This window comes from Paramormyrops kingsleyae, chromosome 1, assembly GCF_048594095.1.
Source record: "Paramormyrops kingsleyae isolate MSU_618 chromosome 1, PKINGS_0.4, whole genome shotgun sequence".
Lineage (NCBI taxonomy): Eukaryota > Metazoa > Chordata > Actinopteri > Osteoglossiformes > Mormyridae > Paramormyrops > Paramormyrops kingsleyae.
The window spans coordinates 30,137,811-30,151,466 of NC_132797.1; the positions used below are offsets into that span (position 1 = coordinate 30,137,811).

At 47.0% G+C, this 13,656-nt stretch overlaps 1 protein-coding gene across 7 annotated transcripts in view; it reads right to left on the reverse strand.

Moving 5' to 3' along the window:
- znf521 (zinc finger protein 521) overlaps window positions 1-13,656 on the reverse strand; it is a 122,866-nt gene that overhangs the window by 12,193 nt on the left and 97,017 nt on the right. For all 7 annotated transcript variants that reach the window (XM_072713466.1, XM_072713464.1, XM_072713441.1 and 4 more), the window contains 2 exons: window positions 12,040-12,171; window positions 4,651-4,766 (listed from right to left, as the gene is read on the reverse strand). In XM_072713466.1, coding sequence (XP_072569567.1) covers window positions 4,651-4,766; window positions 12,040-12,171 — 248 coding nt within the window. The remainder of the gene's footprint in view (window positions 1-4,650; window positions 4,767-12,039; window positions 12,172-13,656) is intronic.

A 13,656-nucleotide genomic window follows, 5' to 3' on the forward strand; every position in this document is an offset into this window, starting at 1 on the left:
CAGATGGAGCAGAGTGACGCCGTACAGCCTCCTGTTTGTTTGGTTTTTCCTCCGCAAAACCGTGAACAAAGTCGCATCCGATGCTGTAGCTCCCATTTTCCCTTCAGTACAAACACGAGGAGAACAGAGGGCTTCTGAAGGACTAGTGGGAGTATTTGTCACGTCTCCCCCCAGATAACACGCTCACGTACACAAATCAGACTCCAGGAGGGAATCGGCACACGGGCACGCGCGCACACGAACACGCACGCAGACGGAGCCCTCGCAGGATCGCAGGCCTGTCATGTCGTCTCGGAGCGCACCGACGCGCGCAGATCATCGGCACGGCAACGGGACAACCGCTGTTCATCCAAACGTCTCTTTCAAGCTGTTTGTTTACTTCTAAAGAACACCGTGGAAATATTTACAGCAACCATGCAGTCGTGTGTCGTTATAAATAATCTTAAATATTAACAGGATTTTCCCTCGACTGGGGTATCTTCCATGCTTTAATTTAGAGCCTAACCTATGCAATGACTTCAGACTCTGCTCCCGACGACTGGGGGCGACAAATGAGAAGCGGCAAAGTAATTTTTTAAAACGGTTTCAAAGACAGCAGCGCAGTCACAGTGGACAGGTCTCGGCATTCCACGGGATAAGGTGTTCAAAGCGACGGATGATTAAAAAATGAAAATGCTATTGTGTGCCATATGATCTGCAATCCTTCGGGACATCTAAAGGATGGGATTCGGTGGGGGGACTTAAAACCTAGAGCGAATAGTCCCACCAGTGCCTACATAGCTGTGAAAATATGTCTGTAATGGTTTTCTTTTCAGTTTGAAGCCCTGGCAAATTGGAGCAGCATAAAGCTTATCCTGCAGCAAACGCACATCTCCCTCCCCAGCGGTGATAACAGCCGGATGTCTGTACCAGCCTGTTCAATTTACCGGGAATGAGCCGAGAGCGGTAGTGGATTTTGACCAGGTCGCGATGGCGGAAGTCTGTGTCTCTTCGAGGTTACCCTACAAATGTCCATGTTATAAAAAGAAAAAGAAACAGACAAACTGAAAAACAACTAGCACTAATATGGAAGAATAAAACAGCAGCTGAGCGGCCTGTTTTGACAGAGTGGCCAAGATAAAGCATGTTTCCGTGGCACAGCAGAGCAGCAAGCCGTGTCACTGGACAGGGCTTAACACGGACCGTTAAACAATGAAAAAGAAATTCTGAATGAAGAAAAATAAGAAAAACGTATTAGACGAGTGCACAGCCGGACAATGACGCTACAGTGACCTTATCACCCCCCAGTCTTGGTGTCTCTCACTCACACCCACGAATGTCTAACCGGCTAAGGGTTCACACCACCAACTACATGACTGGGGGCAGACAAGTCCCTAACCCTCCCAGGAGCTGCTCCTCTCCCATTCAGCCGCCAATCAAATCCTTACGATGAAAAATGAAATATCCCATAATTAAAGTAATGAATTGCTAAATGGCATGATGAGAAATTCTACTATCCTTTCTCGGGGTCCTTTGTTGCAAGGATAAAGTATATACGCTATTAAGTTCTGGAAGGCTCTCAAGGAGGTCCGCACGGGCTCGCTTAAGACATTTATCTGAGGGACTGTAAAACTTATCAGGATAGCCCTCGGGGAGAAGAGCGAGGACTGAAATCGTGTCATTGTAGAGCACACAGGAAGTCTGGGATGCCTCACGAAGACTAAAATAATGCCAAGAATAAGAGATTAATAAAAGCAAAAATGAGTCACATTGCGAGAGTTCATTCTGAGAGGACTTTTTTTGGTCAGGTGAGCTGCAGGAGATAATTACTGAGAACAATCAGCTGAGTCTGTCTCCCTTTGAGTGGGTGTAGGACCCCTCTCAGGTTCTTGGAATAGCAGGGTGTCGAGACCATTTTTAAAATACTCTTATTACAGATGAGGCCAGAGGTCCCATCCTGAACATGCTCGTTCAGCTCGGGGTTTAAGGGGAACATATTTGGCTGTGAAGTCTGGGCTGTGGAGATTCTCATCTCCAGCAGGCAGAGCTCCTCAACATCCCTTCAAGCGGCTTCAGAAGCTTCTCTTACTGCAGCACCTCACAGGCTTTGCACGACTCCATGAATGAGCCCGGGTGCTCCTTAGATGAACCACCAATCACGCATGGATACACGTGCGACCCCAGGGGCTCAACACGACGACGTGCCAACCTGAAGTCACACTTTTAACTGTCTGGTCGGCTGGAGGCCTGGAACAGAGTATTTCTATTCATTCTGTCGCTATAAATATTTAAGCTCCAACAGAGTGGATTCGTCTTCAGGATGCGCAGAGACTGAAGAGCCACCAAATGTGAGGATAACTAAGAGGGACAGTGGATAATGGCACAAATTAGATGCTAATGAAGCTATTGGAGCTACAGAAGATGGGGCTGAGGTTCACCGAACACCACCCCCCTCGCAGTCTGAAGTTGGGCTAAACTCAGTTCCTGAAACATTTACTGCATTCCACTCCTGACAGCTTCTCATAAAATATCTGCACTCCATCTATCTTTCAGTGTACAGCCCCCCCCCCCCCCCCCGAGGGTTGGAAACACTAGTTTGGATCTCACTTCAGTGCCAGTCTACAAGAGATTGCTTCTCCCTGGATCCCCCCAACACTGGCGCTCTGTTGTTGAGTGGAGCCTGGGGGGGTGGAGGCCAGGGAGTTATTCAATCAGACTGGGGGCTGGGGGGCAGCCAGCGGGGTCCTTGGAGGGCTGATTAGGGGTAGGCACTCCTATTGTCCACCCAGCAACACCGACCGGAATTAGTCAGCTTCTTGCCGGGAAGAATTTGGCTTGAGGGTGGAGGGGGGTGTCTGGTTGGCTGGGGGCCTCTCACCTGTCACAGGCTTTGTCAAGGGCTTCCGAATCCAGAACCTCAGTGCCAAATTAATAAAATATCACCTCTGCCCCCCACCCCCTACCCCCCCACCTGGCAACCGTGGGCCCCGCTTGACACTGATCCTTCACCTCCTAGACTGAGGGGAGCACAAATAAAAATGCAAGACGACTTCTGGCTCGCACGGCGTTCAATTTTTTGGACCCCTGCAATGGTGGTATCCCACCCTATGCCCCCCCCCCCCCAAACACAGCTCAGCATCACACCACATGCCTTTGATGGAAGAGGATTGAGTGATATCCCGACGGTTTCTGACAGGTGTGCCAGTCTGATCCTGTACATGGAGGAAGCACGTGTCCAAATGGGTACAAGACAAGGTTGTGGCTGGCGTGACGCCTTGGTCAATCAGGAGGAAGGGCTATGCAGATTGTCCCAGACCCCGCACTGGTAGGCAGTGGCAGGCCCGGTTTTCAGGAAGGCCCCCTGGTCTGAACTTGAAAGGCCTGCTTGTTAGACCCTCTCTGTTGTCTATGGGAGAAATTCGAGCTGACAGCTAGCTTGGTGCTCTTGCTGCTTTGGTGTGCGGCGGACGTGCTGCCGCCGACGTGCGTGTAGAATATAACGATTACTATTTCCCCGGCCTGTGCTCCTCTGCTAACCTACGCAGGAAAAGCCATGCATCTTTCATGGCCCCTCTTCCTGAGCACATTCATGAAGTGTGAAATAAATATAAGCATGGATAAAACAATACCTGCAGATGCCAGAGTTATAACACTGAGGGGAGCATCCACCAAGTTTTGTCTTCCTCAGTTTTTACTAGCTTTAGTTGGACTGACAGATTGATTAAAAAGTTGTGGCACGCCCTTCTCCCTTCCCATTTAGATCCTGGAAGATACAGTATGTTTTATCTAAGCAAGGCTGCATGGTTATATTACATGCCGGATGTAAATACACGCCGCCTGCTGCCTCCATGCCGACCTTCGCCGTCTGCATTCTGATGGTCTCCGCCACACATAGACTAACAAACAGCCGTGATGTTATCGGCGGTGCTAACCTTGCTCCTGGCAGCTAATAGTTCAATGTCTGGCATCTGAATTATGATGTGAACAGCACACAATTAGCAAGAACTGGAGCTCTCTGTGCTATCGGCGCTGCGCAGGTGGTTTTCAGCGTTAATCTGCCCCGCACACGCGCGGTTCCTGCACAGATAAAGCCGCCGATCCAGTGCCAATAGATATAGAAGTTTGGCGTCTGGCTGGATAAACAATTTTAACGAAGCGTTGCCCCTCGGAGATGGCTGTAAGGTAACAGGATCTCACGTCGTTCTCGATGAGATGAACATGAGGTGATGCAGAGATCCATTTGCGGTCAATCATTAATGGCAGGGAGTTTGCGTTTCATATTATGAGATGGAAGGGCATTGCAGATTTCAAAGAAGAACCCACCAATCAGAAAGCACCCTATGATCATATGGCGAGGGATGGCAGCCTGTCTGCCCGGACTCCAGCAGGTGTAACTCAACAAGACAAATCACAAGGAAATTTAAATGACACCCTCATCCCCTGATCCCTAATGGGTGAGTAGCTGATTCAGAAACTAAATAAACGCATAAATAAATGAATGAATGTGTGCCCTTTGAACGTTGGCCAGCAGCACTGCCATTGCAATATTGAGTGTAGGGTTTTTTGATTTCACATCACGGATTCATGACTCCTGCAGTCCCCGTTCTCCCAGCAGGGCGGTTGCGACAGATACAGCAGCATGCCCCCCCCCCCTCCCCGCCTATGGCTCACCTGTAGCTCTGTCTGAAAGAAGAACTTCTGGGGGCACTGGGAGCAGTCATAGATCTTGTCCTCCTGCCCGTGGGCGGAGAAGATGTGCTGCTGTAGTTTGCTCGCCTGGACAAAAACTGTGGAGAAAACACAGACATGCAGACATTACTGTGCCATGGGCGCACATTTTGGGTCCTGGCATTCCTTACTCTGACTATGACTATAAATTAACAGAGTAAGAGTACATGCAGTGCAGTTGTACTCTTGTTTGGTCATGGGTCTTTTATGCAACCCAACCTGCATATAATTTAGTCACGTAACCTTCCACGTTAATGTGTCAGCATTGTTATCAGTATTTTATTGCTGTCATCTCTTCCATGCATTAAACCTCATTAAACATGGACAGTAAGATATCTTACAACAAAAATTCAGGTTAAGAATTCGCTCAAGGGTACAACAGAAGATTCCCCCCTGAAACGTGAACTAATGACTTTCCCCATCACTTAAGCACCACACTACCCACTGTTAATTTAATTAACAATAATTGTGAAATTTAATAATTGCTATGAGCTATGTGTGGATCACCAGCTAAACACAAAGTCTGTTATGCAAAACGGATCTATTGGAGTGTCCAGAAGTATCATGGGATCTCAGGTGAGCATGTGGTACAGAGTCACAGGACAAGCTGGGGGTTCTCCCCTTGGTGGGACCCACAAACACCCACACACACCCACAGGCTTGTAATTATATCTTTGTGGGGACTCTTCATTCATTTCTTTCGGGAACGTTCTAATCGCAACATGATGACCGTAACCCCTACTCAGCCCTAACCTTAACCATAAGTAGCCAAACAAATTACAAGACCTGGCATTTTTGATTTTATTCATAGATCTTTGTGGGGACCTGAAAAATGGTCCCCACAACACAACATCAAAATAATAGGTATTTTTTACATTGTGGGGGACATTTCGTCCCCACCATGTAATATAAACCTAATCCACACACACACACACACTATGGTGTTGAGGAAGAAACTGATGTCGACCAAATGGAAACGCAACACTGAAAACATACAAAGCCTTCAAGTGAGAAACACAGCCATTGTAAGTCTACGTTGCCAATTATAATTCTCACAATATAAATATTCATGCTGATGTACAACCTAAAAAAATTACTATTAAAAACACTGATGGCTGATAGTCTTTTACACATATATATCTGGCTTAATTAAGCAGCGGTCCGTAGTGGTAGAGTGTATAAGTTGGTGTATACTCTCCGAGGAGCACTTCAAACGCTCTGTTTGTTATGGCAGAGCCACGGACCCATATGCTGTGAGGACTGCTATTTAAAACAGTCAATCTCCGAGGTACGGTCATGAAGTCAGTATTTATGGGTTCATTTGAATTTCTTATTAGTCAAAGCTTCTCCCCATGGTAAGCTGGCGTCACAGCCTATCAGATACAGTGAGGCAAAGGTAGGGTGCCTTCAAATCACTGCTACGTACGCAAAACCAATGCAAACGGCTTCAGTAATATAAACAAGCTTTAATTTTAATGACTACAAAACAAGGCCCTCTGACTCCACCTGGGTCTACCTGGGAGACATGCTTTTAATAATTGAACTGTACATGGTATATGCTAGAGGCAGAGTTGGGGGGGGAGGGGTGACGGGGCCTTCAGATCCGAGCGCGGTGCACTGTGACCCAGGGGGTGGGTGGGCCGCCCCTTCTCTGGCATGGATACACACGGTGGACGCTTGCGGATCCCGCCTTGTCAGGACGGGCCACGGCATCATAACAATGGAACTGATGAACTCTGGAACAATGCGCTGTGTTCTCCGCCCTGCTCTACACTGAGAGGAGCTGAAGCCCCCAGAGCAACCCCCCCTGAAAAAAAGGTCAACGCTATGAACACTTTCTTTTTTCCCTGGGTCAGTCTCCATGACAACCTCTCTCAGTCTTATAATCAGCAAACAGAGAGAGAGCCGTGTCCCTCACTGCATAAATGGATGCAGTTTTTAATCGTAAATGCATTGAGGTTACCACGTTGATGTTAGACGCCCTCGGCTGTTGTTTTATGCCGTGGCTGGACAGAGTGGCAGCGCATGGACAGGTAGGGAAGTAAAACTGCCTGCATGTCACTTGCGGAACAATCACATAGCCTTGGAGTAACACGTGACACTGCGATGTGCCAGCGGACACAGCCTGGAGTGGGACATGATACCAGTATGGTGGATTTCTCCAGTAGCCCAGGAAGATGACTGGAGGCTTTAACTGCCTTAACGTGACCCCAGTCGTAGAAAACTCAACCATTTGCCATGTTCTGACTTACACTGTATTGTACGACTGCCACCAGCACAGAGTGGACCCATCTCATCCCACTGATACTTTGTCTCAAAAGTGGATCTTCTTGGTGGCATTTCTGTAATTGTTACGAACACAACAGGGCCTGGGACTTAAGTTTGTGGAGAACCAAAAATGAAGGGTAAATCATCGTCATTTATAAATATACTCTGTGTACACTTGTCAATTACATCACAAGTCGAATCTCAAAATCTTCATCAGAATTCACACGTTATTCTAATTATTACCTGTACCCCCACTTAAATAAGATCTAAGCCACTTTTGCGCTGCACTGGTAAATGAGCAAATAAGCACAGATTCTTAGAGGTCACTTCTGGCGTGGCAGTGATCGCCTGTACAGGCAGCTGGTTCCTCAGTAAACACCTCACCGGTTCATGTCCTACGTTCCCAACAGAGGGGAACAGAGGCTGCCAGGCAGAGGCCTCTCCTCAGTAAGATCGCAGGAAAGTTTGCCGGTGCTGAGCGCCGGCGGGCTGGAGGAGGTCCGGGGAGCTGGGGCGGGCCCGCCGTGGGAGGAGTGCTCCAATATTACACTGCTGATTAGTTCTCAGGGGCAAGGGAGTGCAGCCCTTTCTCCCTGGGCCTTGACGCTTTTTGTTAGTGTGTGTTTTCCACAGGCTGTGGAAAAGCAATATTAAGCCGTATTCGAAGAAAAATAAAACAGAGCACATCGTCTCCTCCGCCTTATTCCGACTCTTTCCACTTCCCTCTGAGGCAGATGTTCTTCGGCATAGCACATGAGAAGCAGAATGACTTACTACATTTTCAGCGAAATATTCTTCTTTTTCCCTTATCGAGGCAATTGATTCATATCTGAATAGTGATGCAACTGCACTGAATCTTAAGAGAAATAAGATCTGCAAACCATGGGTACCATTTGTGACATATGTTGCACCTAGTTATCTATCTATTTTTTAGCTGACTAGGAAGGGGGGGTCTGCAGACAGCCGTGCCTGACCCCGCTCCTCTCGCAGGTGCTCCCTGCTCCTGATCCTGCATCCAGACGGCCCTTGCGATGCAGCGACTCCTACCAGGGAGCTTGGGCTTCTGGGGCAGTGGGCTTGAAGCCTGTCAGGCTTTCCCAGGGAACTAGGGGGGTCGATCCTGTCAACTCGCTTAGCCTACCCCCCCAGCCTCCCCCCTCTCCCCTCAGCTAGAACTGCCACTGGCACCGCCAGGACGGCGTGTCTTGATCACGGGCTGGGTCTGTGACCTCACTGAAGTGTCCCATTGCTACACCAAGTTCCCTGGCTGCTAGCAGCTTCTCTGTGTCAGTGTGCTGTGCCCTTAAGCATATGCATCATTTTTAGTAAGAAGCATAAAGAGGTACGATAATTTTAATGTAGCATAATGTTCCCAATATTCTCCCAATAAACAGGTGAACATAATATGAAGATGCCTACATTCCCATTATCGATGTTTCTCCAAGGCCCCAGTAGGGAACATCAGCGGATACCAAACATGCAACAGCAATCAGCACATTTAACAGCAGCAATGCAACATGCAGCAGACACACTCTGCGGGAAAATGCAAATGCAAAAGTTTTGTTGCGCAGTGCAAATGAAAACCTCTCTCCTGCCTTCTTGTCTAGCAAACAACAGGGTGGTCATGCCTCGGGCCCCTAGGGGGCCATGTTCAAACCCACAACCCTGCAGGGGTGAGTGGAAACAGTGCTGCCTACTGGGAAATGTACAATTCTTTTGGACACAAAAACAGAGATTGCGCTAAACCTCCCTTAGTCAGAAGGGAAGGGAAGAGGATGCTGCCAACTGCCAGTGACAATCCCATCCATGCATCCATCCATCACTTCATAGATCCAGCCAACTGCTTATCCAGTAAATGGGGACCCTGGAGCCTATTCTAGGTATCATAGGGCACAAGACAGTCCATCACATGGCAAACACACACACACACATGTTTGTAGTTATATCTTTGTGGGGACTCTTCATTCATTTCCATGGGGAAAACTCTAATCAGAACATGAAGACCTTAACCATAAGTAACCAAACAAAATATGAGATTTTTGGTATTTTTACTTTTTTGATTACATTCACGGATCTTTATGGGGGAAAAAGAGGTTTTTATTACATTGTGGGGACATTAATCCACACACACATAATCACAGACTATATGTAAAAGAGACAGTTTACCTACAGTATGTCTTTGAAGTGTTTGAAGAAACTGGAGTATGTGCAGGAAACTCAAAGAGCTCTGAGAGAACAAGCAAACTCCACACAGACAGAGAGCACCAGTGTAATGAGTTACAGCTTCAGCGAGATGATAGCTGCCCCCCCCCACCCCAAGAAGGGGCTCTAACGACCCGTTAAAGGCTGTCACTGCTAATTCCCCGATACTGAAGAGTGGAGACGAGTGTTTGAGCTGTTTAATTTAAAAATGGGGACAGTTTGAGGTGTTTGCCTAAGTAAACTCTATACTGTGTGTGCATGACTTTGGTGTAGCCAGTTGCCCTCTAACCACACAGGGAAAAGATATGCCCCAGATGTGAGTAGGAGTCTGACATTGATTGGCGCGCTAAATACTGTCATACTCCACCTGATTGGTCCAGTGGCAGCACCTAGACAGGGCTGTTCCTGCACACTCCTGGGACCCGTCAGCTAACTGCTTGGCGGGCTAATGAAGCCCCCTAAACACCCCCCCCCCCCCCGATGTTTCACATAGCACATCTCACAGTCAACCCTTGTGAGCCACGGTGTAGCGTATTTATGACACTGTGTTTACTTTTGGGGAGTCTGGAGTACTGAAACATTGCTGTGCAGCACTCATGTGAAGATTAGCAGATAGTTAATATAGGTGATCCTATAAAATACTGCACAGCAAACATTTTATTTCAATATCTTATGTTTTCCATTAATGCCATTTTGTTTCTTTCTTTTTATTTTCACTTGTGTAGTTTCAGGGGAAGTTCACAATGTCTGTATTTACACATTGTGTATAGATTGTCCCTTTTTGTAAAACTCAATAAACTAACTTGGGGGGGAAATAATTAAATAAATATCTTGTCATGCATTAGCTATCCATCTACCTTCAATCCAGGTCATGGGGGTATATATTATGTTTATGTAATATTGCTTAACGGCATGGCCACCCACAGCTAGCCTTTAGCGGCCTTGCTCTTTACTGTAGCTGGGTGACTCCTGTATGATATGCCCTCGGGCCCTCGCTGCCAGCCTCTCCAAACACCGATCCCGGTCTCTGTCCTGACCTGGGTGGCCTTCCCCAGGCCTGGGAGCGCTCGACTGGCCTATTAATACAGCCAATGTGACAGAACTGTGCATCTGGATCGATTGTTGCGAGGACAGGTTTTACTGCAGCAGCCGAAGCTGGGATCATTGTGCATGAGGTTTGCATGCCCCGGGGCGTGAATCTGCCCGTCGGCGCTTGAACCCCCAGGGATGGCCTCCTCTCCTGTGCCCACCTTTGAAGTTCTCCTTGCTTCCATTGCCCTCTGCTTTTCGACATTCACTTAGTTTTAAATTGGGTCCCATTTATTGTTAATTGTTTTGCTTCTGTCTGCAATGCATTGCCACACTGTGTTAGGAATGGCATCATATAAAGCTAAACCAAACTGATCATCATGTGTTGGAACAGACTGGATATTGATGGGCTTTGCAGTGCAGACAAATATCATTATCTACACATAAATGGAAACGTAATTTATGAAATACTACGCTTTATTTGCGGTTAATAAAAGCAAAAAGCACACATGTTCCTGTTTCCTCAGAACCATTTCTCCTCCCTGGAATAGTATTGTAGTCATGATTACAAGGGCACTTAAACATCCCTGATAATATTTTATGAAACCGCTAATCAATTCTGGTCCCGAATGATCTGGTAGATGTACCAATTTGTCTCTAATGGCTGGAGCCTTGAATGTCACGCGCTCGGGACTAATAACAGGTGAAAGAGAGAAATATTCTCTCTTTGGTGAGGCGGCAATGTTCCATCACTGGCCAGATGCGACAGACAGTCCCTGTGATCATACATCCAAGTTTGCAGCAAAGGACAGTGGGAAGGTTGTAAACATATTCATTTTTTTGTTTATGGGATAAATATGAGCGAGCGGGGAGATGCTGTCGATCGTTATTGATCATTCCTCTGTGACTGAACCTGCTGCTCATTTCCGTTGGCTGGGTTTTAAAATCCCTGTCTTGTTCAAATAGTATTAAGAAGTCATAGAAATCTTGATATAATCACAGAAGAAGTCCCTTAAGTTCATATAGATCTGTGTGCTCGACCCACAGAACCAGAGGAGTGGAGAGGCAGATTCCGACTTTGTTTTGCGGATAATTAACCCACTGATGTAGGTGCCGCTCTCATTGGACGCCCTCCGCTTCAGTGTGGGAAATGGACCCTCACCTGCACCTACATCAACTTTGAGACATCCTTCTTCACTGATGATGCTAATTTGTTTCCTTTGTACCAGCGAGTTAAGAATGCCCAATTCAGGGATATTCTCGCTTCCTGACTGACCAGAGGCCTACGGTGATGCCAGTAACTGAGGGACATTCTCGCTTCCTGACTGGCCAGAGGCCTACGGTGATGCCAGTAACTGAGGGACATTCTCGCTTCCTGACTGGCCAGAGGCCTACGGTGATGCCAGTAACTGCAATAAACAACAGGCCTCCTGAAGCCGGGGCTTAATTCTCAAGGTCAACCTTCTGGAAGGTGATAATATTCCTGCAAGTAAACGAGCACGTGATCTGGACCAGAACCAAGATGACCACTGCACCGAAACAACTGACCGCTGGTGTTGGAGAAATCATGGAATGAAATCCAACTGGAATTTCTAGAATGTTCTGAGATGGGAAGCAAACCATGACACTTTGTAAAATTAACGAAAGGTAAAGATAGTTTGCATTCCTGAACAGGATATAAGACATCTCCTCGGCTTCACATTTTTGAATTAGATCAATTTTAATGTCTGGTTTCCATAGATACAATATCCTATTAGTTATACAGAGCTAAACATGAATGCACCATTATGGTGCCAGTGATGGCAGTATTGAGGTCAAAGGTTACACCCATACCTATGAAGCAGACGGGGCACTTGAAGGTGCCCCCCATGCCCTCGAAGCTGTGCTCGATCAGGTGGCACTGCAGTTTGGCGGGTGAGTCGAATGTCTGGTTGCAGAGCTTGCACTCGTGATTCAGGCCCTCCTCTGCAAGACAAGGGGGGGGGGGGGGACAGGTTTGAGAACACAATTGGCTGGATGACAGAACAGGGTTTCTCTACAAGAAAGACAGTGTCCTGCGATTGTAAGGATGACGCTTGCAGGACCGACCAAGTTCAGATCCACACGGCAGAGAGCATGAAAAGCGAGGCTGCCCTGCAGGCCCCCCCGTCCCCACAACCAACAAAGCTTAACAAGGTCCACATGCCTGAAGAACCAATCAAAGTCTGTCCTCAACCCCAGGGGGGATGACATCACACTGTTTGTTTTGATAAGCGCCGCTATTCTCGCTCTAGTGGGACTATAACTAGGTTTTTGCAGAACACTGATGTAACTTGTTAGACTAGAAAGAATCCTTAAAATAATATATTCAGTGGAGTACAATTAAAGGGGAGGCCTTCCAGCCAGGAAAAACAAACCCGAAATTAAGCCCCCCCAACCCTCCATGGCCTTAATTCACTTTGGAGAATAAGGATGAGTGTATACTTTGTTCAGTACCTCAAACACAATTCCATAAATGCTTGTGAGGCGACATGGGAAGGCGCTGTGCAAATGCCTTCCGGTATGTCATGCCCAAGGCCTAAGTTTGGCATTGCCAGGTCCAGCTTAGACTTGCTATAAATGATGTGTGTTTATACTTGGGCTATGGGTTAGCTTCCACCGCACCACCAGGACAGGAAAGCCATCATCGCATCCTCAGATACTGCTGAACACAGACACGCAGCAAGCCAGCTAGGGTTTCCTGAACGTTATCGACGTTTTCCACTTGCATAATGCATCTGGACAGCATGTGCATTCCCCGCAAACATGCCGAACCACAGTAATGCAAATAACAAGCTAAATAAAATGCTACGTTCCACTACTGGCTCGTAATGCATTTGGTCTTCCTGTGATGAACAACCTGTTGTTGTTGTCCCAGCTTATAGAAACTTTTTTATTTTTTATGTTTTTTATGTTTCTGAATGCTACATTTTTTTTCAATAGCTTCCTCAGTGATAAGACTTTGACTGATTCTTAAATATTCAGCCCTGGCCATGAACCCTATTAAAACAAGTACTCCGAGAGCTACTTAGGAGTGTGAAATTATCTCGGACGCTTTTAATTCGTTCCCCTGCTGTGCAAATGTCAGACAAAAGAAGTTCAATATGAAAGTGGCTGCTTGTGAAAAGCACAGATATCTATTTCAGTGTGCAAAGCTACGCTGTTTCAGCCTGTCCGACAGAAACGTAATATCAAAGTTCCCAGGAAACTGCGAGTCTCTCTCACTCTCTTAGTGCATTATACAACACGTCTTGGTTTTTCGAAACAAAGGATTATCATTCCTATGGTATTGTTAGAAAAAGCAAATAAACGGTCACAGAAAACTAATGGAAGGCGGCACAAAAGCATTTCTGGGATGGCACTGGCTAAAGGTACCGGCACAGGTTATAAGCGCGAGTTCTGTACATGCGAATTTTAAAAGACGCATTTGAA